The 25,993-nt window shown below is 42.7% G+C and overlaps 1 protein-coding gene across 7 annotated transcripts in view; it reads right to left on the bottom strand.

The window, feature by feature from the left end:
• Positions 1–25,993, bottom strand: part of fryl (furry homolog, like) — a 67,483-nt gene that overhangs the window by 26,768 nt on the left and 14,722 nt on the right. For 5 of the 7 annotated variants that reach the window (XM_079574835.1, XM_079574841.1, XM_079574837.1 and 2 more), the window contains exons 4-45: positions 25,046–25,185; positions 24,868–24,964; positions 24,096–24,175; positions 23,682–23,762; positions 23,284–23,452; positions 21,363–21,455; positions 21,181–21,279; positions 20,965–21,066; positions 16,082–16,126; positions 15,200–15,303; positions 15,001–15,109; positions 14,774–14,860; positions 14,524–14,695; positions 14,308–14,440; positions 13,213–13,320; positions 12,740–12,983; positions 12,418–12,594; positions 12,254–12,340; positions 11,909–12,177; positions 11,621–11,825; positions 11,414–11,538; positions 11,287–11,344; positions 11,126–11,217; positions 10,854–11,026; positions 10,612–10,772; positions 10,432–10,542; positions 10,205–10,359; positions 10,030–10,129; positions 9,786–9,954; positions 9,319–9,584; positions 9,067–9,207; positions 8,297–8,465; positions 8,112–8,196; positions 6,884–6,996; positions 5,500–5,650; positions 5,314–5,417; positions 4,981–5,163; positions 3,366–3,570; positions 2,306–2,427; positions 1,992–2,179; positions 947–1,041; positions 228–832 (exon numbers count right to left, since the gene is read on the bottom strand). In XM_079574835.1, coding sequence (XP_079430961.1) covers positions 228–832; positions 947–1,041; positions 1,992–2,179; positions 2,306–2,427; positions 3,366–3,570; positions 4,981–5,163; positions 5,314–5,417; positions 5,500–5,650; positions 6,884–6,996; positions 8,112–8,196; positions 8,297–8,465; positions 9,067–9,207; positions 9,319–9,584; positions 9,786–9,954; positions 10,030–10,129; positions 10,205–10,359; positions 10,432–10,542; positions 10,612–10,772; positions 10,854–11,026; positions 11,126–11,217; positions 11,287–11,344; positions 11,414–11,538; positions 11,621–11,825; positions 11,909–12,177; positions 12,254–12,340; positions 12,418–12,594; positions 12,740–12,983; positions 13,213–13,320; positions 14,308–14,440; positions 14,524–14,695; positions 14,774–14,860; positions 15,001–15,109; positions 15,200–15,303; positions 16,082–16,126; positions 20,965–21,066; positions 21,181–21,279; positions 21,363–21,455; positions 23,284–23,452; positions 23,682–23,762; positions 24,096–24,175; positions 24,868–24,964; positions 25,046–25,185 — 6,172 coding nt within the window. The remainder of the gene's footprint in view (positions 1–227; positions 833–946; positions 1,042–1,991; positions 2,180–2,305; positions 2,428–3,365; positions 3,571–4,980; positions 5,164–5,313; positions 5,418–5,499; positions 5,651–6,883; positions 6,997–8,111; positions 8,197–8,296; positions 8,466–9,066; positions 9,208–9,318; positions 9,585–9,785; positions 9,955–10,029; positions 10,130–10,204; positions 10,360–10,431; positions 10,543–10,611; positions 10,773–10,853; positions 11,027–11,125; positions 11,218–11,286; positions 11,345–11,413; positions 11,539–11,620; positions 11,826–11,908; positions 12,178–12,253; positions 12,341–12,417; positions 12,595–12,739; positions 12,984–13,212; positions 13,321–14,307; positions 14,441–14,523; positions 14,696–14,773; positions 14,861–15,000; positions 15,110–15,199; positions 15,304–16,081; positions 16,127–20,964; positions 21,067–21,180; positions 21,280–21,362; positions 21,456–23,283; positions 23,453–23,681; positions 23,763–24,095; positions 24,176–24,867; positions 24,965–25,045; positions 25,186–25,993) is intronic. The other 2 variants (XM_079574838.1, XM_079574840.1) reach the window with 1 other exon arrangement.

Genomic DNA, 25,993 nt, shown 5'->3' on the forward strand with positions numbered 1-25,993 from the left:
GTAGGTCTTCGCTTTCAAATGAGGCGTGACACTGGCCTATAGGCTGTAAACTCTAGATTTGGGTAAAGCTGAACTGGAGAAAATGCACTTGGTTAAGTCGGGGGTTAAAGTCTACATCGGTTGAATAAGAAGCCAGTGAGAAATTACTATTATTATTATTTGTGTGGTTATTTGGGGAATCATAGCCTTTTTAACGCCCATAAGCTACTGTTGGGATATCCGCTCACCTGCTCCTTGCGAGGGGTCCACCAGCGTGTGCCGGGACACGCTGATGAGTTTGCTGAGCAGGTGGATGGTGAGCTCCTGAGTGGAGGCCGAGGTGAAGCCCTTTAGGAAGAGCTGCAGGAGTCCGGGGAAACTGTACCACTTCAGTTTGGCCAGGACCCTCTCCAGTCTCTCCCTGCTGTCGGCCCTGTCCAGCGGCAAGTGTCCCAGCAGCTTGTTGAGCAACCGCAGGGCCAGGAGGTACTCGAACTCGTAGTCCGACTCCAGCAGAGAAGTGGCGATCCAGAACATGGTCGCCAGCAGATTCGAGGGGTCCACGGTGGGCATGGAGTCCACAGCGGGACCCCCTCCTCCTCCTCCTTCCCGTAAAGAGGATAAGCTCCGGGTTCTCGCCAGATTCCCGTGGCTTCCCCCGAGTCTGTCAGCGACGTCTAGCGTGTTACTTCGCCGCTTATCGCCTTTTCTTTCTCCCATAATGCTGGCGCGGAGGGAGTTGCTGCGGGCGTGGGCGTAGCTGTACAGGCCGCCGCTGTTCAGGTTGAGCTGACCCGTGCTGTTCCGGTTCGCCGCGAATTTGGGCCCGAGCAAGTGATCACGGGTCGGCGTCCTGCGAATGCAAAAGGAGAACAATTTGTCAAGGGGAACTTGTGCATCAATCTACAAGCGACTTTAATTAAAGATGAGGCAAGCGGAGTGTGGACGAGACGGAGTGAGGACTTACTGCGCTAAAGCTGTGAGGAGGTCGTAATTCTTGAGCGTGTCCGCGAGAGTGTCGATGCCAGCCTCCAGTGTGAGCAGCAGTTCAATGACAAAGCCCTGGGGACCAAAAAAAAAGGCAAAAATGATGAAGTATGTCTTCTTGTTATACTGTAGTTACCAAGACCACCGGAAAAAGTCATTACCAGCATCATACTAATAATAATTTGCGATTAATTAAGGCCTAAACTATGCAAAACAAAGAAAAAAAGCCTGCAGTTTCCTTGTCTGGACATTTAACCACTTAACCCCCCACCCTGAACTGCATTTCTCCAGTTTGGCTTTACCCAAATCTTAAAGCTTCTGAAAAAAAAGGCATCCAAATAGCGATAAAAAAGAGACATAAATGAGGATCAAAACACCACAAAAAATGCAACAAAAATGTGATGAAAAAGCAACAAAAATGTGATGAAAAATATGATGAAAAATGTGATGAAAAAGTGACACAAATTTGATGAAAAAGCAACCAAAATGTTATGGAAAATCATAAAAAATGTAATGAAAAAGTGACAAAAATGTGAGGAAAAATTATAAAAAATGTGATGAAAAATTTGATGAAAAAGTGACAAAAAAGCAACAAAAACAAGTTAAAAAAAAAAGTGACGACAACAAGGCAAGGAAAAAGATCAGTTTAGATCAGTTTTGTAAGTCTTAGCTTTCAAATGAGGTGTTACACTGGCCTATAGGCTCCAGTTGAGAAGCTTTTACATTTAGGCAAAGCTGAACTGTAGAAAATGCGCTCAGTTAAGGCGGGGAGTAAGAGGTTAAGAGCCAATGTCCACTGCACCGACTTGGAACCACAAACTTCCACATGAGAAACTGAACAGCACTACCATGACGTCACGGCCTTTTCTACAGACTAATATTCTTTGATGTTACTGTCCCATTATAAGGACAAGTAGCAAAGATCCCGTCGTCTTAACATGATTTACTGCAAGCTTGACATTCATCTTGGCGATACTCCAGAACAAAATAACTGCTTATCACAATGTGCCGCGTGTGGTCCTCACCTGAGCCTCCTCTCCGGGGTCTCCCACGGTCTCGACAAGTCGGGACAGGATATCGGAGAGGGTCGCGGGGGTCAAAGGTTGTTTGAGGGCCCTGAAAATCTGGAACGAGCGCCCGGCGTAGTGACGAGATGTGCAAGACAGAGCGGTTTGTAAAGCTACTTCGCTCAGCAGGGACTCCAGCTGGAAACCTGGAGCACAGATACAGAATGTGCAAAACAGGGAAGGTTAGAACAGCAACAAGCAAAATATAGTGCCTAGAACAAGACTCTATAAAAGTAAAGCAGGTCATTTGAGATAATTCATGCTCCACTGACCTGACGGGGAATGCTTGAAGACGGTCGCGACATGTCTGACAAAGACACTGAGTTGATCGGCGCTTTTGATGTTGGGGTTCTTTGGAGAGACGTCCTCGTGGTTCCACAGCGGACCACGTTTCCTACAAGAAGAAAACATGAATCAGCCAATGTTCGAGCTTAATTAAAAGTGTTACAAACCTACCTTTATGTGATACATTTCAAATTGCACAGAAAAGAGTAGTTTCAAACTTGAGTGAAATGATTTGGATGTAAACTGTATACAGTGGTCCCTCGCTATAACGCGGTTCACCGCAGTCACAGGCCGGGCATGAGTGGGTCCGACTATGCGTTTACTTTCCCTGCACTTTTCGCAAAAATAAACACCGCTAACATGTGGCACTCGCCTCAGCTAAACACTCGCCTTCTGAAGCCTGAAACGGCTGCCTTAAAACATTGGTCACTCGTAGCTACTATTGTCTCTTAGTTTGAACAACCAGCTCACGCGGTGTTAATCCCTTGCCTGTAATGTGACGTCTAAAAGTCTTATTAGACAAAAAAAATGATACAGTGACACCAGGCATAAGGGAGAACCCGTGTGAACTGGTGAGAAAAGTGTATTAATTGTGTGGTGAGGGGTTTTACAGCCTTAAAACATATATAATAGTTGTAAAAAATAAAGCGGTCTATCGGGGATTTCGTTTATTGCGGGTTATTTTTATAACGTATCTCGCGCGATAAACGAGGGAACACTGTATAATATTGAGCTATTCCGGCTTTGTCTTGAGAGACAAAAAAAACTCCCACACACAGAATCTCATCTTACTTTATTGCAACAAAATCGTCTTGAATACATTGTTCTCTAATTCTTTACTCACCTCTAATCATGCACACTTCAAAATACTCTGCACACCTGACTTAAATATGGCGTGAAACACCAAACTCACTCTCAAACACATGCAATGTTAAAATACCCGCTGGGCTCAGACATGGCTGAAGGCGTGGAATCACATTGTGGAGATGTTAAGTGAAATAAAACTTGATTTGTGCGGCGTTCGTTCATCAAAAATACGATTCTGACCTTGTTGTAATGAATTCGATGAGAGCTTTGACTTTCTCGTCCTGCTCGGCGCTGGCGTTCACCTCACTGAGCAGCGAAGGGGACAGCTGGGACAGGGCGCTGGAGCCGGTCCCCAGGCTGATACTGGAGGAAGTGGAGCTGCAGCTCAGGCCCGAGTCCGTCATCGGAGAGGGGTGACAGTCGCCTGGCAACACGTCATGCACTCCTGCGGGACACAACCACGACAGGCGTTGGAGAACTGGTAGTAGGAAGTCACATTTAATGCCTTACAGTGCAATTCTAACACCACACAGGGCAAAACAATCTGTGCTGTGAGGTGGTATCGTGGACAAGCTAATATCGCTATTATCGTTTGGAAAATATGTAAATTTACAATATTGGGTTAGGTTTTCGGGGGATCGCTGTGTCGTCACACCCGAGGCACTGGTGGGAAACGCAAATTATTAAATAGATAATAATAGTTCTATGGTGGGTCAAAATATCGTTCACAAACAGAGAATTGCATCTGTGAAAAGATCGGCACAATAAAAGATCTGTGATTTAAATAAACAGCTCAGAAGCATGGAAAAAACAGCTGTTTACTGTGCCCACCAGTCACCGAAGATCCGGTGAAAATAACGGAAACAATAACAGCGATCCTCCCTATATCTCCAATGCAAAAAAAGAAACAAAAAGCTGCAAAAAAAAACTGTGCACACTTTTGTAATTTATTCAAGTATCTTTTTGTGTGACGCAGCAATCTAAATGAAGGCGTTTTACAGATAATTTTGTTTATATTTCTGATGGTTTGCAAAAATATCGCTTGATCTTTTATTTTATTTTTTTATGAAATTCCGCAAAAATATTGAGATACACATTTGTGCCAATATCACCCACCCCTGTGTGCGCCTCTTTTAATTCTTAGGATTTGCAAAAGTTACAACAAACTGAGGAATCAGAGGAAATTCTGATATTGAAAAGCAAATTAGACACAAAGAAGAAGCAAAATAGTTTCAGCCAAAACTGCAGTTCAATGTGTTTTGGACATTGTAGTTCATGTATTGGACAAACTTGACAAAAATGATTGGGATACTCTGGGACAGGATCCTTTAAAAAGCGGTGTGGTAATGGTAGTAGTCGCAGCAGTAGTAGTAGTAGTAGTAATCCTGGTATAGAAGAAAAGGGAAACCATGGAAATACACCAGTGTTTGAAGACTGAAATGTGCTTATTCATGGTGGAGGTTTTACACAAACCAGAGGTAAGAAAGTCAGTTCTATGCTGTGTATCTACTGCCACCATTTGCCCAACAAAGGTAGTGCAATTTTTTCATTCTTGGAAAAAAACACCAATGTTTTCCTTGTCATCAAAAAGCCTTACAGGGAATTTGGCTGACATTGATTCAATGGACAAGAATACGAAATACAATTACAGCAATTAAATTAAGCTGAGAAGACAAAGCATCAAGTCTTGTTTGTTATAGGAGTAATCAATATATAGTCAGACCGTGAAGAGAACAAAATAGAAAATACTTAAGTAGATAATTAAGACGGAAAAAGAAAGAATTTCACACCGTATAATTTAAATTGAGTGCATACTGTAAAGCAATGTGAATGTGTCAAAGACCTTATTACAGACCTGTGAGGTTGTACTCTGGTGCTGCTGGTTTCACGGTCAGGACTCGGGGGTCGTTGTACTCCCTGTTTCGTAAAAGCACCATGGCGAGGGACTGGACGCTGCTGTTGGCCCCCTGCACCACCAGCAGATGGAGAAGCAGACGCTTACAGTGCTCATAGACCTCCGGGTGCTGATGATCAAAGCCTAAGGAAGGATACACAAGGTAAATTTAAGCTTAGTTTTAATTTCCTCACATTTTCCCTTCAGTTTAAATAGAATTTTGACCAAAACCCATGACAAAAAAAATATATGTTGACGAAAAACTGTTACGATGTCCCAAACTGATAAATTTACCAATGAAAATGGCATGGAGCAGGAGGTGCAGGTAGGCGCTCCATTCCACTTTGACACCGTGGTCCACAATGAGGTCTGTCAGTAAGATGATGGCAATGTTACACCTAGAAAAACACACAAAAGGACATTTAACTTGGTATTTTGGGCTGAAACTGAATCAAGGGGTTTCATTTAGTGGGATCTTGCCTGTGCAGCGTTACAGCAGGGGAGTTGGTCTCTGGGAGATAGTCGACTAAAGGAGACCAGCAGCCCCCGGTGGGAGGGAAGGGCAGAGGCTCCGGCTTGTTGTGCTCCATCACTTTCAGACGCCAGTTTGCATAAAGCGGCATCGAGTCGCCTGATCAGAGAGAACATTCACGTATAAGTAAGGCTGTGACACTTGTGACTGGTTTGGGGATGTTAAATGGTCTCTGTGAGTGTGTTTACAAGGGCTCGAGTTTCCTGGTTATTATCGGGAGTTTTTTATATTCCGGTTTTGTCTTTGATCATATAAACGCAGTTTCCCGATCATAAAAACCTGAAAATGCTTCGGACGCTTCATTCCCCTGGTAGGGTCTCCCATGGCAAACAGGTCCTAGGTGACGGGTCAGACAAAGAGCGGTTCAGAAGCCCCTTATGAGAGACCAACAGAACTGTTTAATCGTGAGGCCGTCCTTCTGTGGACCCACCACCTGCAGGAGGAGCATAGGAGGTGGTGCAATTTGATCTGGGCAGCTCCAACAGCTGCCCCCACGACCCGGCAACAGACAAGTGGAAGAAAATGAATGGATGGAAAAACCCGGAAATAGCAGGTTCCCGGTTTTGAGAAACCCAGATTTTCTGGCTGGGATTTTCCTTCAGGAACCGGGATATAACAGCATATACGCTATTTTCCGGTTTTAAGAATCCTCCCATTTCTTGCGCATGCGCCGTTCATAGTAAACAAACATGGCGGCGGCCTGTCTGAAGAGCTTCCGTTTCTGGAGAAGACTGTATTTTTTTATTTTAACCATGAAAGAACTAAAATAACTGAATATTTAAGATATGAAGAAAACTGTCGTATCAAGTATCAAGGCGGCTGGTTTTCGGACGCAGAGGAGTCGACCACAACACAGAGACGCATAAAGTTTTTCCTCCACTATCAGTGAACTCCATTGGCTACACTCTCCCCGGCTTCAGACCTTCACCCAGTGCTGCCTGGTCCACGTCGGTGGCTCAGACAGACCCAGGCACGGTAAAGGTAACGACTCTTCCACAATCTGCCGTCGTTTGCCGTAGCTCAGGATGTAGAGAATGAGCAAAACATTTAGCCCAAAGTGGGCATTTAAAGAACAATAAGCCACAAATCTATGCTTTGTCTATGCTCTGTCCGCCTGAGCTTAAATGCGAAAAGCCGTGTTTCTTTATTTGATCATGTAAACAAGGGATTTGAGTTTCCCGATTTCTCAGAGACAGATAAACACCAGATCCCGAAAACTGCCATAACCGGAATATTGCTAATAACCGGGAATTTTGAGCCCTTGTAAACGCACTCAATTTCTAAACATTTCTACCAAGGTGAAACACTCAAAGCGTTCTAAACAAGTCTTACTCTTCTCCTCATCGTAGGAGCCCCCGGAGCTGCTGCTGTATCGAGATTCCAGGCGGTGGTGCTGTCGAGTCAGATTGTTGTTCAGGCCTCCATAGATCTCCAGGTGGGCGTAACTGGTGGACAAAACGAAGTCATTCATAAAAGTAGGTCATCGAGATAAACAGAAAATATTAAAAAGTGCGGAGAAAGTACAAATAAAAATGACAAAGTAACAACTGTAGCTATCAAATATGACCAAGCTGTATCGATAGCCTCAATCTCTTAACCCCCACTTTAACCGAGCACATTATCTCCGCTTTACCTAAATCTAATTCTTGACAGGAGTTTACAATCACAGGTGCTCGTCATATAATTTGAATATCATGAAAAGTGCATAACTTCTGTAATTCAACTTAAAATATGAAACTAATATATGATAGAGACTCACTACCTGCAAAGCGACATATGTAAAGCCTTTGTTTGCTATAAGTTTGATTATTATGGCATAATGGCTTACAGTCCATTTTTAAAATATTCTAATTTTCTGAGATTTTTAATTTGGAGTTTTTACAAGCTGAGCCATAATAATCAAAATGATAACCAATAAAGGCTATACATATCTCACTTTGCATGTAATGAATCTATCATATATTACTTTCACAGTTTAAGTTGAATAACAGAAGTGAATGCACTTTTTCATGAATAATATAATATACATGACGAGCACCTGTACAGCCTATAGGTCGCCTCATTTGAAAGCTAAGGCCTACAAAACAGATCTAAGATGTTTCCTTGCGTTGTCGTCACTTTTCCGTTGTATTTTTGGTGTTTTTTGGTCAAGTTTTGTTGCTTTTTCATAGCTATTTTATTGCGTTTTTGTCACTCTTTTGATGCTTTTTTGTGCGTTTCCATCCTGATTTACGTCTGGTTTTGTCGGTATTTTTACTCTTTTTTCTAGAAGCTTTTAGATTTGGGTAAAGCTGAACTGGAGAAAATGTGCTTGGTTAAGATGGGTTTTTTAGAGGTTAAGATCAATACATGAATTGACAAAACTTTGTGAGAAATTACTGAATTAAGAACATGGTCTTGCTGCTTACATTCTGAAGTAGGGCAGCACATTTTAATAACACTCGTCACATGATCCAACTAGGATTTACATATTTTTTTGCAAACACATAAGTTAAGATTTGGTCATAAAGTAGACACTGTAGACACTGCTTTATGTCGTTTCACTGGTTATTAAACGCACCTGTCCTCCATGTTGGGGTCCTTTATCTTGCTGTCGTGATGCCCGTCGTTTCCTGGCACCATTGTATTGCTGCTGGATGTTGTTCCTGAAACCACACCCGTCAAACAAACAAACATCAGCATCAGAGGGCAATAACAGAGCGTCCGTGGTGATGTTTTTCACTGATGTGTCCGGCGCTGTCTAACCTGAAGTGACTGAGGGGATCTTGTAGCTCGAGGTGATGCGGTAATACGGAGGGTTGTCCATGTGAGTGACAGCGGAGCTCACCGGCTCCATCAGCTCCAGCTCACTCATCAGCTCCTCCAGCAACTGCATAGTCTTGTCCCTGCCCAAGTAAACCACCACTCGTTTCACCTGCGGGCGAGCACAGGGCAGGAGGGATCAGTGACAAGTGCAAACAGTGGGTGGCTTTCTATTCTATTACACAGGACTGACTCTGAAATTATGTCTTCACTATCTGGAAAAACACTACACAGTTTACCCTAAAATAGCACATTAAACAGTAAAAAGTTAAGGATGAAGTACATTATTTTCCAAAGTAACCAGAGTGTCTAAAGTAATTGGTAATTGGTAAAGCCCCGATACAGTAAAGGTGCTGCTTCTACATAAGCCTGAGTGATGATTTTTTAAATAATAATAATTAAAAAAAACAGCCAGTAGCATTTGGGGTTAATAATTTGAACATGATCAGTATTAGTATTAAAAAAACATAGGAATGGAAGGGTGTAATGAGTGTGTAAAATAGCTATAATGTTTTAAAAGTGTTATATCAAGTATATTCACCCAACTATTTTCTCAAGAGTAACAATAAAATAAAATGTTCATACAGACAAAATGTATACATATATAAAAAAAGTGCTATTAAAATAGCAAGTCCAACAAAACGATTGAAATATTAAGATATACAAAGATAATATAGAGACATGTGTTTTTGTGTCAATACGTATGGACTTACATAAGGCAGGAGGCTGGGGTCACTGCTGACTCCTGACATACTGATGAGGAAGTGCAGAATGATTTTGAGGTTCTTTGGCCAACTGTCCGCTAATGTGGTCCATACATTCTCAATCTCCGACCAGGCAAACTCGTCTCCATACTGTAAAACACAAAAATGACATTGTTAATAGTTAGTTCGTTCAAAAGTAGACCTTAAATGATGGCAGTAATTTGCATTTGGTATAGCATACAGCAGAGCAGTGTCCCCTACCTTCGCGGTCATGAACATGAGGTTGTTGAGCACCATGGCTGTAGCGCGCGGAGAGCCCCAGCCCTCTCCGTGGAGCCAGCGCCGACTGTTCACCATCATGACCTCTCTGTCCGGCTCCTCGTCCTCCTCTCCGCTCCCGCAGTCCTCGGAGCGCCGCGACGTGGGCTTGAAATCCACCAGCTCCACGTTGTTCATCCAGGGCAGGAGGTAGTGCAACATGACCTGGCGACCACCAGGGTGCGCTGTCTGGATGCGCTGGCTCACCTCTGCAGTGAAAAGAGCAGGTCAGAGGTCACAGAAACATACACATAATGGTGACATTGTACTTGTTATTCCTAGTTAACTTTTATATCCTAGTAACATGTTATTACAGTGTTACAAAGTAAGTGCAGCCCAAATAAGATGAGGCTTGAGGCTTCTCGAAACAATTAAAAGACACTACTCAGTAAAGTGACAGTAAACCCGACCTGAGAAGATGGGTAGTGTGAGCTCTGGGTACGTCCTTGCTAGCTCCTCTGACAGTTGGTAATAAGACACAGAGTAAAGGTGTGGCAGCGCAGACGGATGTGTCAGGATGCCATCTGTGCGCTGGATCTCCAGCTTGTGAGCATAACGGAAGAGCTTAGGCTCCAGGATCTGTCAAAGATTGTCAACGATGAAGACAAAGTTGATGTTGGATGGATGCAGACAATGAAAATCTAAGAGCCACACCTGTAACAGCTGCATTGCCACCTCATAGATGTCCCTGGAAGAATCGGCTGATTTGAAGAGAATTAGGTTGAGCAGCACCACAGTATCAAACTGGTAATCCCTGCAGGATGACAAATCATCAATTATAAAGTAAAATAATATCACATGATGAATGTTAGTTGTAAAAGAGAAGTACCTGTTGTGAAAGACGTTTGCGATGGCCTTGAAGCAGCCGGCAGCCACTCGCCGTGATCCGGTGTAACAGCGATCCACGGCCCAGAACATCAGGTTACTCTGGTCGGGGTTCAGCTCCAGCAGCAGCATGACGGCCTCACATCCCAATAGGTGAACCTGAGGGAGCACAGGGACGTTTCAACACCTGCAGAGAGCAGTAAGTATGAATGTAAATCTCTCATGTCTTACCTTTTTGTCCTGAGAATCCAGGATGTTGTCGAGCCATTTGTAGAGGTAGCCATCAGACGAGAGACCCACATTGTCCGCTACAGGCCCACAGCACAAAACTGCAGACATGGCCTAAAAGACATCAAGCATTTAGTACCTGCATAATCTGCAACACCTGCATACAAACAATAACACGCATACCTTAAGTGCACAGTACTGATGGCGGTTGATCCGCATATTCCGGTCACTGTAGCGGTCCAGAGGAGTAAACATGATGCTGAAGGGACCGGCCCAATGACTGAACAACATGAAGAGACTGTGTCTGAGCGACTGCTGGGGGAAGATGGTTCTCCTTTGATGAACTGAACAAAACAAATCAAAATCAAAACGTAGCACTTTTTAAACTTTCAGAGAAGTTTTTATTGATTGCACTTGAGTGATACCTGGAACATTCTGAATGATGTTTGCCACGAGGGCGCTGAAGTGACAGCGGATGTCCTTCAGTGTGTCTGAGTCCTTGTCGTTTTCTGCCTCGAGCAGCTGCCGTGTCAGATCAACATACTCAAGCAGCGTGCTGTTTAGAGAGTGGCTCTCTCCATCTAACCCTCCACTGGCTCTGCAAAAAGTAACACAAACGTTACTATATTTAGTACAATAATCACTTTGAGACTAATTAATTGTGCCACTTTGGCTAAATGTGTTGCTGCTGACATACATCTGACTGATGACACCAGCATCAGCCAGAAGCTCGAATATCCGGACCAGCTGGACCCTGAGGATGTCACGACGCCTGCGCCGCTTCATGTTCTGAAATACACACAAATCTTTAACATTCAGCTCCTGTGAAACAGCTGATCACATATAAACCTCACTCACTTCAGGCCTTCTCTCCAACGCCTCTTTTATGATGGGATTCAGCTCCTCCATTAAATCTCTGTGAAGAAAAGAATGTTCCAGAACAAAAGGACTAAAATATTAAAACTGTTCGATGTCCATTTCTTACCTGAAGACCATGGGGTTGGTCCTGCCAAGCCCCAACACCAGAGACTCTGTGATTTCCATGCTCTCAGAGCGCATCATGGGAACAATGTGCTTAAATAGGGAGGAAGGGGACGGAGTGCCAACAATCTGTGGTTTGAACAAAGGGACAAGTAAGAACAAAGCTGTGGAAACATGATCTTATAGAGACACACTGTCCAGGAGTTAGGACCTTCGAATCGTAGCTGAAGCCGCTGTCCGGCGTGGACGCCAGCGTCTCAGGCGGGGAGCAGCGGACGGAGCCGGAGCTGGAGGCGGAGGAGCTGATGGAGCAAGAGGAGGCGGAGCTACAGCAGAGGATCAGGTAGTTCCTCCACAGACCCATGAACGAGTCTGTGGTGTTCAGAGTGTTCACCTTCTTGGCATTGATGGGGCTACTGCAGGACACGAGGAGAGCAGAGCTTAGGAAAGTACAAATGTATTTTTTCACAATGCACTTAAATACTAGAAAATAACATACTTTATGTCAATTTGTGGAGACAGCAGCTGCAGACGGGTGTATGCAAACATCCAGGCGTAGTTAAGGGCGGTGGGACAGTGTTTGGGCAGGTGCTCTTGGCGCAGGTAGCTGGAGAAGCTGATGACCCAAGGGTCCTGTCCCTGAGTGACATGAGCAAACACCCAAATGTGTGAGGGGCTGATGACGTCAAACTGGTGGCTGATGGGAGATGAAGTCCACTCTGCTAGAGTCAGTAGATCAATGCCACTGGGACAATACAGGAGGTTGGTCTAAGGAGACACAAGTTGAGAAGTTATAGTGAGCAGAATATTTGTATCTGCTTTGAAACAATCAAAAGAAATGTACCTGATCAGCTCCTGTGAGGTGAATGAAGCTCTCCAACACTGGGGCGCTCAGTCTGTCCATTACATCAATGGTCAGCTCCTCGTCTCCCTGAATATGACCATTATTACAATTATTACAATATTACACTTGAGTGATGTACAGTATTAGTTTTACTGGAGCAGTACCTTTCCGAGGCCCAGAGCCGTGTGCAGCGCTCTGACCTCTCGGAGGACATTAACGGCCAGTCGTCGTGTGGCGGGACGACAGCTACAGAGAACCACCAGTGCCAGTCCCTCCACCACATGCAGCACGCCAAGGGGGTTACTCCGGTCCAGGGAGAGAGAGTGTCTGTTGCCTGAGCTCTGTTCAAGACATTTAAAAACATTCGTTGGCAGTTGGTATTTATTTTGTAAGACAATACACAAAACGTTATGGAACCAAACAAAATCTAAATATTATATCGAGATAGTCTCTATTTGTGAAATCTTTCTGCTGCGTCGCACTCACTTTGACCTGAGTGTCGTGGCCCTTGTTGCCGCTCTGCACTGCTTGCTTCCACTGGCTGATGAGCTGCAGGAGCATCTTCACAGCGTTGTCCAGCAGCGAGGGGTGGACGTCTGTCACCTCCCGGACGATGAAGTACGCGAACCCTGAGAGCACGTCCTCGCGCCACTCCGGAAAGTCCACCATGAGCGCCTGCAGCGTGGTGAAGGCCAGGCCCCGCAGCTCCTCATCCATGTGAATAGTCAGCCTGGAGATGGACAAAGAGCAATATTATTCAATGTATCAAAAGGCAAGAGCTGAGACGATAGTGCTAAAGGTGCATAATACTGAACTATGAACTCTCACTTAAATTACATTTTACACACGGTTTTAAACACTGGTATTCAACATATCGTCACAATGTCACGAGATGTTGATTCATCAAACAAAGCAATGAACATAAAAACATATACATTTGAAGTTAAAGGGGGCATTACTTGGCGAGGAGCTCGATCAGGTCTTGTCTGCTCATGCCGTCTGGTATCAGTCTGGGGATGGCAGCCACACACGTGCGGAACAGATCGATCTTTGGTTTCCTCTCGCCCCTGAACAACAAGAGAAACATTTGCAAGCTCAAAATTACTGAAATGCTTTATAACACAATCCAGGCTCAACATTATGACTAACTTGGAGCCGCTCTTAACACATTGAGTGCAGCGTTGTTTTGGGGATTTAGCTGTAGAGTGCCAACAATCCAGACAATTTTTCATGATATTTGTAGCGCCACAGCGTATTCTATGTTATAGCTATGGACACATGCTGTGGCGAGACTCTAAGCTCTCCATAGGTGAAAACTGGTTAATTCTACGTGTCTCAGTACCTGAGAAATCTAAGCTAAACAGAGGCTAATTTTGATCAATATCACAGATTTGTTTCTAGATTCGGAAATATTGCTTGTTTTATGAAACACTCCCCTTTCTGATTAACTTCTCTCACCTCCTCTCTGGACAGACACTAATGTTATGGGAAGAGGCAAATGTCTAAATATCTCCGTTTCAAGTCCATTTCAGTCAACAAGGACAACATTTGACAAGTTTTGAAACACCGCATGTTATCCATCGATTTCGCTAGTGATTGTGTGTGGATTTAAACAGCCTGGTTCTCGGATTGAAGACTTTATCAGGATGTTTCTCAACCGTCCTTAGACCGATTGTAACCATTTAAAATCTCAGAGAAATGTCAAAATCTCAACTGTTTCGATCTGTTCATGGGAGGCCTCTCTGTTTTGTCAAACGCACTCTGGAGAGCGAGGGAGAAGTGTCGGCTTTACAGCTGTTAAAAGCGCAACACCACGCCCCCTCGGACAACCAGATCGTGACTTTTCACAAGTTTTTGATCATCATTTATTTCAGTTCATCACAGAGCTACCAAGATCACACATAAGGTGTATTAGAGTGTCTTTCCATTTTTGGCACTCAATGTATTAACAAAGCTACAAAGTTTTGTCCCCAATACAACATTGCAGTTTTACTTGTGGTCAATAACTGCCGGGTTCAAATACTCTGAATGTACCAAATGTTTTGGTTACGTACGTGATCATGTCCTCTGGCTCCTTGTTGGACAGCTGAACACTGGTCATACTCATGGAGCGTCCCACTTCCTTGTCCAAATGTCTCAGGATGTTGTCCAGGGCCTTTCTTACTTGCGGATAGTAGAGTGACATCCCTGTAACAACGTTTCATTACATAACGACGAAAAAGCTAATAAAAAGAGATTGTTGGGTGTTGTAAGATCGTCTGTTTACGTACCTATGACCTTTGCTTCTTCATCTGTGAGAGTGGTGTTGAGGAAGATCTTCTTGACGCGCAGTGTGTTCCCCGACGGCATAATGATCCCAGTGGTCGGCATCGGGGGCTCTCCATCCTTCTGCTGTAAACTGTCCGCTATGACCAGGAAAGCTCGCAAACCAATATTCATTCGCTGGAGGGACACAGATGAAGGGATGAGTGAAGAAAAACTGAACATAAAAAAAACGCTGTGGACTGGATTTGCAGTTACCTCTGGGTTGATGGTGAATGTTTTGTGAGACTTGCCCACACAGAGAAGATCGTAGATAATCTCCTTCATTGCAAAGTCCAGTCGTTCCTGTGAGCGGCGAGAGAGACAACATTATTAAACGTATTTGACTAAGCCTATAAGAATACTTTTTACATTTAGATCAGTAGATGGGTGTTGAGTGTGAAGAATTTAATAAAAAAAATCAAAGCACAAAGTGAGGATCAAACCTGAGCAATAAACTGAATGATTTTGACAAAGATGTTGAGAGGCGTGTCTCTGGGCACCACGCTCCGAGAACCTTTGGGGAAAAGTGCTGAAACGATGCTGAGGAGTCGACTATAGGGGGAAAAGTAAAGGTAAAGTGTCATTAATACATACAGGGCTTATAAAGGAGGATGTAAATCAAGACTTTAAACAGGAGTGCACCTCTGAGTGACCGTGTTGCTCTCACACTTGATCCTGATGATGTAAACCCACAGCAGCCTGTAGAGGGACTCCAGTGCTACACGCGACATTTTGGGATCTTTGTTCTAGACACGAGAAAAAAATTTGTGAGAAAAGGTCCTGGGTATGAAGTCCTCTACTCACCTGGTACGAATACTAGTATTTGTTTTAATGCATATAAAACGGGTAAGGTGGACACATGGACACTGACATCATGTCATTCGTCACTGTGCAACAATGACTGTGGAAAAACATGGCATTGAATAATCTGAGCAACGAAAAGGGAAAAAGGTACGACATGGTGCTTGGTGCATAATCTCAAAATCCGACACATAGATCGTTTTGTTTTTAAGCTAAACTAATACAGTGTTGACAAAGATCAGACGATGAGGTGACACAATCAGCCTTCTAACAATCACAAAACATCACGATACAGCATGTGGCTAAAAGCACCGAAATCTACTGAAGCTTCAACATTTATGCCAATTCCCTGGATGCATGAGGGACGCATGTTTTAGCCCTCAACATCACACCATTCATTCATCAATCCACAGTGCTAACAGTGCATGTATACAGAACCCTAATCTAGCACTATAAAATGAAATGATCTAGTTTATCGAGCAACGAAGAGCATCTTTTCCAATGTCCAACAACAAAAATCCCCCTTAACACAACCAGGCCGACTGCAAACAGCGTCACAAGCCTCTTTAGTCAGCAAGTTCTTTACTACCACACAACAGAGCCATGTGCTACCCACTGAGCGCACAGGCGGGGCGGGGCTGGCCCTAGTCCTGAATGATCATGTGACCTGAAGTGTGGAGGGGGGAAAAGCCGGCAGCTCACGGACACCAAAAAAAAACTCACCTGCAGCGTCTCAATCTGCTTTCGGATGCTGTTGTTAGAAGGCATCTGGAGCAAGTCAATGCAAGAAAAAAGATCAAAATGACAGAAGACAAAGGATGTAGGGAGGTGGACAAATGCAGGTTAAAAACATACAAAAACATAAAATAATTTGACAAAGTTAAGCTAAGTTTAGTCATGTCAGTGTAGATTTAAAGTGGACATATCAAGCATAATGTTTCATTCTCATTTAAGCAGCAGGGTAAGAAAAAAAAAAACTAAATTAAATAGGATTTCTCAAACAGCCGTGAATGGAGCAAAATACTACAGCATGCATGTTGTTGAGAATGTTATAACAAGGTTAACAGCGCAAAAAAGTGGATTTTGCATGATATGTCCCCTTTAACAAGTCACTAGTAAAAATAAACTAATGTATATACAGTGGGGAAAAAAAGTATTTGGCCAAAATCCAATAGAATGTCTATGTGAAACTGACCAAATACTTTTTTTCCCCACTGTATGTTGCTGGAATATGTGGTCATCTACTGTAGCAATACAACTGCGTGAGTGAGTGAGTATTAGTCATGAAATTATGAAAAGTAAAATGATTGTGCTGAGGTTTTTTAATCAAATAAAGACACAGAAGACAAGGACAGAGAAATGAGGAAAGAGAAATGTTTCGATGGGATCAAAATCAGTTCAAAGCCATGAAGAATAACCATAATTTTGTTTTTAACCATGTGTGGATCCTGCTGATTTTTTTTTTGATTCACTGTATATTAAATTGCGATGTTAATTTTATCACAACCAATTTTTCATGTAACTGTTGATCCTGTGCCCACATTACATCTCGACACAGACGTGAAATCACGGCAGATTCACCACACGATTAAAAAGGAATCCACAATTAGCCCTGAGCCGCTGCAATCATCGCCTCACAACAGTCACCCAAGCCCACGACATGATTTGCAAATCCACCATTGACTTCCTCCAAAAGACTGCACAGGCAAACGCAGCGAAACGTCGAGACCGTCATTCAAAAAAGCTCCAGAAAAATCAACATCACACACACAGGCGTACGTCTCCACCGAATGATCAAGAGTCCACGAGGGGGGAAATCAATGCGGGATGGGAAAGAGGGTCGTTAAGACGCTCGGTCAGTCAATGGATGATTCAATCAGACGGGTCCATGATCAGGGAGAGAGCGGGAGAGGCTTGATCCAGCCAGACACAGACTGGACTGAACGGCACTTGAGATAACGTCATACTCAAACGGTAATAGGGGTAATTGTTGCAGGAAATGGCTTTTTAGTCGGGCCGTGCATTACGCTACAAAAGTAAATTAATTTGCTGCATTACGGGGAGAGAAATGTTCTCGTATGACACAGATTCAGCTTCGTTTTGTTTGAAATTGGATCAATAGATGTGTTCCTGAATTTGGTCATTTGGAGTCCAGATGAGGTTTCAGCTTATAAAACTAGGACTAAAATTTGACAGCGCTTTGTGTTTGATCATGAAAATGAACCTGCCATGAGTTAAAGGGACAGGCCACCGTTTTTGCATACTGAGATATGTTCTTACCTGAGCTGAGACGAGTTAATGCTTTTTGTGTGCGCTCAGTCACGCCTCTTTCACGTCTCCTCTACTTCAATACAATTACGTGAGCAGTTACTGAGCGCACGCACAAAGACCAGACAGGTACGCATCAACTCGTCTGAGCTCAGGTAAGAATATATAACATCTCAGTATGGAAAAACTGTGACCCATTCCTTTAAAGCCACACTGCGGAACATTTCATAAATTGAAATAGGAAAATAGGAGGATGTGTCTGATTAGATGTGTAAATCACACCTACTTCTTTTCTGGGCAAAAGAAGGTTGGTCTGGACAAACATGTCACAGAGAATTGACAAGGTTACGTCAATTGCTGCACCGCTATGTTGTTAGTTGTTAGTTCAACTAACATTAAAAGGGACTATACGGAGTTTAAACATGTCAAAATTATGTATTTCCCCCCCCCTACATGTTCGAACAATGTCCTAATATGCAGAATGAGTCCAGACCCGTTCACCTCAACTGCCTCTAAAATCCTGCACTGTCACTCAGAAAGGTGTTTATTTGGGTCTGAAGTGCCGTCATGTACGAGGTTAATATAGAAGGTGCAGTTACACGTATGACCTGAGGTGGCAGTAGTGAGTATAAAATGGCCAACTTGCATCTAGTCCCTTTAACATTAGTCAAACTAATCATGGATGAAGCAGTTGAGGATTTTGCCTCCGCGTTCTCGTGAGTTTCTATTCAGTTCATATTTTGGACACAGCTGTCGTCACGTTCGCTAATTGGTTTATTTCACGGACGATCTGTGCGCGTTAGACCCGCCCGTTCAAACTGCTCCAATTGCTCCGTGACCAGACGAACTTCCCTGCGTGGAATGGACAGGGAATAGTACGGCAGATTAAGGACACCTATTGTGGTGCCGAGAGCCGGACCTCAGCAGCTCGTCTCCATGGAGATGTTGCGGCTTTGCTTTGACAGCCACACATGAGAGTTTAAATATTATGCCCCCATCCAAAAGCTTTTTTTTTTTTTTTTTAGTTTAGTTTATTTCGAACAATTTAAAAACAATGATAATACAAGTAATGGATACCAATACAGCAATTGTTCAAAAAGGAGTGGGTTGAAGTGTGACCTTATTTAGTCCCACCCCCTTTTCTACTTGATATTTTTACAGGAGCAAAAGTAGCTCATATCGTTCTTCTTTAACAACAACCTGCACAACTCAATATTTACAACAATTGTTTTACAAACTATGAATGTCTTTCCACAATATACACATCACGGCCATAGAAATCCAGCGACAATAATGTTACTGTTTAAATTGTTGTTTAAACTATAATTAATATCCAGCTCTATAGTTTGTGAAGACCATGTTTTTATACATAGATTTAAATTGGCAAACTGTGGTACATTTCTTGAGTGACACATTCAAGCTATTCCATAGTTTTACGCCGCAAACAGCAAGGCAGAAACTCCTCCTAGTGATTTTATACAACATAAGAAGTGTTTGTTGAGTTCTGAGCATGTTTGTTGTTCATGTAGTGAGTTTAACCTGAAATGTTCCGCATTGTGGCTTTAGTCAGAGCAGTAATATCGCATCCCAATAGTGTATTACATGTGTTTTTTTCTCGTATTGTGCAACCCTTGTTGAAACAACGAACAGTATTAGATTATGCCTCGTCTGTGCAAGTTCATAACGCTGTGGATGTGATTTTTTCCTCCTTAGACAACAAAAACTCCTTTATGGCCTTATCTAATCAAGTGCTATTCCTGTCCAGATCTGGTGATTTATAATGAGAGAGGGAAAGTACATTATGATCTTCGACAGAGCCACGGAAAACACCATTCAATATCAGCTTTTAATTTGTGTTTCTCACCGTGTCATGGCAATAGATCAAACCTGTTTTACACCAATTATGAGCAAACCTTTGCCAACAGACTTGTTATGGACACTCATAATGCTTTCAATTTGAAGTTTCGTAACAGCGTCATAAGACCTCTGCTGTTTGGAGCGAAGTTTTGATATGAACCTTGGTGGCACTTAATAATGCATCACTATTGGGCAGAAATACAGCACAGTAAAGTAGAAACTGTTCATATATTATTTACTTATTTTCCCGGCTCCTTCTTTTACAAGTTGCCGCAGAAAAATCATCTAAAGACTAAACACAATTTACAATCTTGACAAGCTTCTATAAATCGAGACTATAGTCACAACCCGTACTGTTGACCAGGTTCCTGTGTCTTGACGTATTGATTCACCCTTTTTTAAATACCCTTTTTAGTACTATTCTTGCCATTTCTAGAGACGAATTGAGCATTAAATTACGCACAGGAATGAACTAAAATTTCAATATTTTAAAGTAAATTTGACAAATTGGGCAACATGTGAGCAAAAGATTGTATAAGACGAACAAAACCTTTTCACTAAAACATGCAGTTGAATGTTTTATGGATCATACGTTTTGTATTTTGAACCATATGAACCACCTCGGGCCCTGAGAAGTTCAGGGAGGGGTCTCCTGGTGGTTCCCAGAGTCAATAATAAACACAGTAAGACTGCGTTTCAGTTTCATGCAGCTAAAATCTGGAACAGTCTTCACGGGGATGTGAGACAGGCCTCAACTCTGACAATGTTTAAATCCAGGCTGACTTTTTGTTTGCATTTTATTTGCACTCCTGCTTTTTGCTGCAACAGATTAATTTTATTTTATTGATTTGATCTGTTTTCTTGTAATTTTATGCAGCTGTGAAGCACTTTGAATTGCCTTGTGTATAAATAGTGCTGTACAAATAAACTTGCCTTGACTATTTTTGATACTTTTATGGCGTAAAACATTGGGCAACGTCTCTATTTTCCAAGATATTTTGATTTATTTTAACATTTTTATTAGAATCTAAAAACAACTGTAATGCTCTTCAATGACATTTCAGCCTTACTTTTCTGCTCAAATTCATTTCCTTCTTTTTACTGCCTTTCAAAGCCTTTGTTGAAGGTAATGAACAATATCATTCGTTTTGTTAAAGGGATATACTATATTGAGTTTAAAAATGTTAAAATTATGTATTTTCCTCCTCCTACATGTTCCTAGACCTGTTCACCACAACTACCTCTAAAATCCTTCACTGTCACTCAAAAAGTTGTTACTTCGGGTCCAAATTGCCATCACGCACGAGTTTAATATAAAAGGTGCAGTTACACATATGACCAGAGGTGGCAGTAGTGAGTATATAATGGCCAACTTGCATCTAGCCCCTTTAATGCTTTATAACTGCCCAAAAGTGATCTAAAAAGTCTCACAAACCACGGTTCCGCTCGTACATGATGTGATTTGAAAGGTTTGGGGGTACCTTGAGGTGCGAGAGGCAGTTCTGGAGGAAAATGTGCCAATTGTTGAGGAAGAACTGCTTCTGACTGACACACAGCAGACAAGTCACCAGGGGATACAGGGCCTAGAAAAAACATCACAGAAATGTTAGATAAAAAAAAGACAGGAATTTATGTATCAAGGCCAAAGCGTCATGGCAGACTAAAGCAGGAGGCGCAACACGGAGAAAACGTCTCACCAAGGAATGTTTCTTCCGTGAGCTGAGGTCAAACGTCGTCTGATAAAGCATCTCCACAAAGTTTTTTAGGCATGGTACATTCACTTCATTTTTCACCGCCTGGGAATGAATGAAGCGCTTAGAGAACTCCATTCAGATTCATTGTGATAACATTTAAACGGGGCATTAGCTATCGGACTCACAGCCGCCACAGGGATGAGGATCTCCACGAACAGACCGGCCAGTGCGTGCTTTATGTCCTTATCCTTGACCTCCAGGAAATACTGAGCGCACTCCTGAAAGAGAAGAAACAAAGGCACATGTGTGAGTTTTATGCAGACAAATAACACATAGTGAGAGTGTTACTACTGTTTGCTTATTTTATTACAATGTTTAAATGTTTAGGTTTCTCACACTTTTTTCAGCACAGTAGTTCAGTATAATTTACTCAACACAAAAGCAAAAGAACTGCTTTTATTGTTCAGATTGTTTTAAGACGATGGCGATGCTAGGGGGGTTAGCACTGTGAGAAGCAATGTGATCTCTACCATGACCAATAGCTTTACATGCTATTTTTAATTTTATAGTAAGCTTTCCTGTGCATGATCAGTGTCATGACATACATGTTTTTGTTGGGATAGCCTAACCTCCAGTACACTGTGAACCTTAACGCAAACAAGTGGACGTCAATGACAGCTTTTTTCAGAGCAATTCTCTTTAGGTGCACTATGCCAGTTTTTATGTTAAAAAAAAGAAGTTGATATTAGTGCGTATTTGACCTTTCAGTGACCTTGTGGCTGTATGGGTGGTTAGCTAATCGACCCATATGATGCTTCAGGACTCATTTTATTTAGTTTTTTAGGATTTCTGGTAGGGTTTCAAAATGAAAAGCATGCGTAACCATGGAGATGGTTCAATTTGCAGTGAAAACCTGCCAGAAATCCTAAAAACAACTGATCATGAAGTGCCATTAGGCCCCCGGGTATGGTAAAGGCGCTATGCTAACCACCCAAGCAGCCACTAGGTCACTGTAAGGTCAAATACGCAATATACAGAAAAGGTTGCATCGTGCACCTTTAAGAAAAAGCAAAACAGTGTCAATTTAATTACCTTGTTGTTTCGCTGTTTCATTCATGAACAGGTGCTAATTAACAACAATATAGTTAATTATAAGAATTATAGCCTGATTAATTGTGTTCTACTTTATTCATGGTGAATGAGATGCCAAAAAATGTCTATTAATTTCTATTTTATCATTCAGGTATTCATGTACATGCTGAATGTCTTGCCTGGTGATACCAGAATGATTCCCCTCTATATTTTTTTATACAGAGGGGGGGGGGGGGGGCAGAATCCCCCCGGGATTCGCAAAATCAAAACGATCCCGTGCAATCAGATTCGTTTATTTGTGTCACATGTTTCTCACGAGCAGCGTCACTCAAGGGACGCAGAAGTCCCTCAATACCAATCTGCGAAAGAGCATGTCTCCAATCCAATCCTAAATGACCAAAAACACATCGACAGTAGGTGAGTTTTGTGATTCATAATCCTGCGCAAATGTTAACCTAAAACCGCTAATAATACCACATCAACAGCAGACGCCTGCCCTTCACTGATTGCTTGACTTCACTTCCTGTTTGCTTGCGTATGAACCGCTGTGGGAAATGGAATCACCGCAGCGGTGACCAGACTCACCTGCTGTTACAGGGGTGAGTCTGATTCCCAGGTGACTGAATGTCGCCTTTAAGATCTGCTGTTGCATATAGTTCACACTTCATAGGTATTGGTTAATCAGCCTGTTATTCATGATGAGGCTGACGAATAGGAGGTGTGGGTGAGGAAAAGTGTCTACATTTTGATCATATAGCAGTAAAAACACAAGGATCTGATATCAATTTGATTTTTATCATCTTATTGCCCAGTCCTAATTCATAGCTTCTCAAAGGGACATTTATGCACTGGGAGCAGACCTTCATCATTACCCTTCGAGTTTTATGGGCCTGTGCAGTACCACACTGCTGAATAGAGGGCAAGCCGTAAAAAATATATTGTCTTGACAAACGCAAACGACTCACTCATATCATTTACGCAAGGTATCGAGTGCAATGTACAAGGAGTTTTTACCTGCATGAACTGAAAAGACGCCTCAAAATCTTCCACCGGGTACATTTTAACCCTGAAGAACTTCATGCCCATGATGAGGCTGATGATGCTTTGGACGATGTACGGGCTCTGCTCCTTTTGCCTCAGCTCCTTCAGCTCTGTGATGAACTTTTTCCTAACTGCCTGAAACCTGAATAAACACAGACAGATAAGGATCAACATTCAATCTAAGCACTGCTAAATATGCTCAAAAAGTAAATATAGAAAAGCACAGCAAACGTATGATCCATTTCCTGCATACATAAACATTTTACTCTTGTCACACTAGATGTTTACCCACTTCGACACAGTGACCAGTGAGTTCACGCCAAGTCCTGAATGTGAACGGAGCTTTAGTTTTAAGAATACTGCGTGCTTACTTTGACTGTGTGAGGACTCCAATGACCTCTGCATACAGATCTGCAATGATGTGCACATTGCCAGTGTTGGGCCCACAGTAACTGTCAATGGAGAAGATAATGAGATACGCATTATTGAGAGTAACACGGGAGCGCGAGGACAGTCCAAGAGACAAAATGAAAGAGCTGCGGTTCTCAATCTATGGGATAAAAGATTCTGGTTAAGCTTATCCTAAATCTTTAGCCAGTTTTAGCCATGTGATCATTTAAAGCCAGAATAGTCCTGATTTTACACTGGATAAAACCTACACAATTCCTGACTAAGTATATTTAAGCCCATTATAGCCCCTTATGAAAAACATGACTGAAAACTGAGGCATTTTCAGTCATCAAACTCCTTTATCTGCAGTGTATCAAAGTGAGCAGACGACTTACCCCTCTTTATGTTTAAAGTGCTTGAATGCCAGGTTTAGGACTTCATGTACCAAACCATCTGGCACTGGGTGAAGAGGAATCTGTGACGTAAACAGAGCCATTAGTCTTATTTGAAGCGCTGATAGCATTCTTGCATTTTCTTTGCTCCCATTCATTACCTCCCCACAACAGGACCAAAGCCAAGGACAACTCAGCTCCAGCCTCTAAAGACCGGCTCTTAGTTCAAAATGCGCAGCTCGGAGCGCTGCAGAATGAGGCTGCGCTGCTGGATATTGGGGTAATGCCACACAGTGTTTGTTTACTGGGAGCCTCTCGGGGGGCAGGGATCTCGCTAATAACTGCAATTCATTTATGGACTGTGGCAATTTAGAGTGAATAAGATTATAACACATCTATGAAAACAAATCAAATCCTGCTTAGGCCGGCTCAGTTTCACAGGCAGGATTATAATGGAGTAATGTTGTTTAATAGTTTAAACTCAAATAAAAGTCTTATTTAATAGCAATAACCTAAACACTGCTGCCTCTACAAATAAGCATATGTTTTATTTGAATTCACACTGTAACATCCATCTTTTTCCTGACATAATGTTACTGGGTAAATGTGGAAATGCAGCCACACTAGAGGCCCGTTTTTGCAAATGCATGTTATGTCTGCCCTTTTGAGCTCACGTCACACAATGTGCTGAATAAGATTGTGCCCTATAAGTCTGCACAGGTGCAGCCATGACACCAGGAACTATTTATAGCAGACAAAGTGCACCGTCACTTACCTGTTTTAGAACTTCAACAGAGACTAAACAAAATATGAAATCTATGGCTAAGTCTCTCCGCTCCAAAAGGTAATCTTTGTCCCGGTGCTGTTCATCTCTACAAAAAGGACAATACACATTGTGAATATTTAGTCAGAACTGAAATGAGACAATGTTCTAAGTGCATCGAGAGTCTGACCCTTTGGACTTGGTGCTCGCACGAGGTCTGTACTCATAAGACTCGTCCTCGGTGCCGCTCTGCCTCCGGTACCAGTCGAACAGTGTGCGCAGTAGAGAGGGCAAACAGTGCTCTGCTATTGAGCTCATGGAGCTTATTAACTGGAAAAGACACACACACGTTAGAGTGCTGCGCTTTTCACAACATTCAAGCATCATTTCACATCTTATTCTTAACAATGCCAAGTAATGAATTTGACCTGTTTGACAAATTGGAAAAATACAGGAGTATAATTAATATTGCTAATAATATAACTACACTACGACACCAAATCGCTCTCAATCTCTGAGGCGCAGATGATGTTGTCAGCATGTCCACGATAAACCATACGCTGCAATTAAACTTGGGGCAAATCAGTCCTTTCACACGCACCATTTACTCCGCAGTATCTGCTCTAGTGACTGGAGCGAAACTACCGCATCCGGGCAGTGGCAGCTACATTTGGCCGATCAGCAGATCAGTGACTGGCTCTATGCACCACACACGAGGCCTATACATAAACATGAGGCGTGTCCGGGCGCATCAACTACTAAACCTCATCCTGTGATGTATTTAAGGGAATGCAGTGGATGATAGATACAAGGCAGGAGAGTTACGCAACCACTGCCTTTGCCCTTATGCTGCCAGACAGAGACCGTCCAGCGCCCAATGCTGATTTACTGCTGGGGATGACACAGCAATTCTCCAGGACTCTCACTTTTGCACTCTCCATACCCATTTGGGCTGCCTCACTCACAAAGGGACAGCTGGATCTATAGCACCACATCCTCATTGGCTTTGTGTTGTGCTGAACAAAGCAGTATGCAGCACGCAGCTCCTTTGTGTGGAGTCCTGTGCAAGTGCCACAAATGAGAGACCGACGACAGGACATGGAGCGCGGGATTGATTGGTAGTCGCGTGGCGGCAAAT

This window comes from Gobius niger (genome assembly GCF_951799975.1).
Source record: "Gobius niger genome assembly, chromosome: 17".
NCBI lineage: Eukaryota > Metazoa > Chordata > Actinopteri > Gobiiformes > Gobiidae > Gobius > Gobius niger.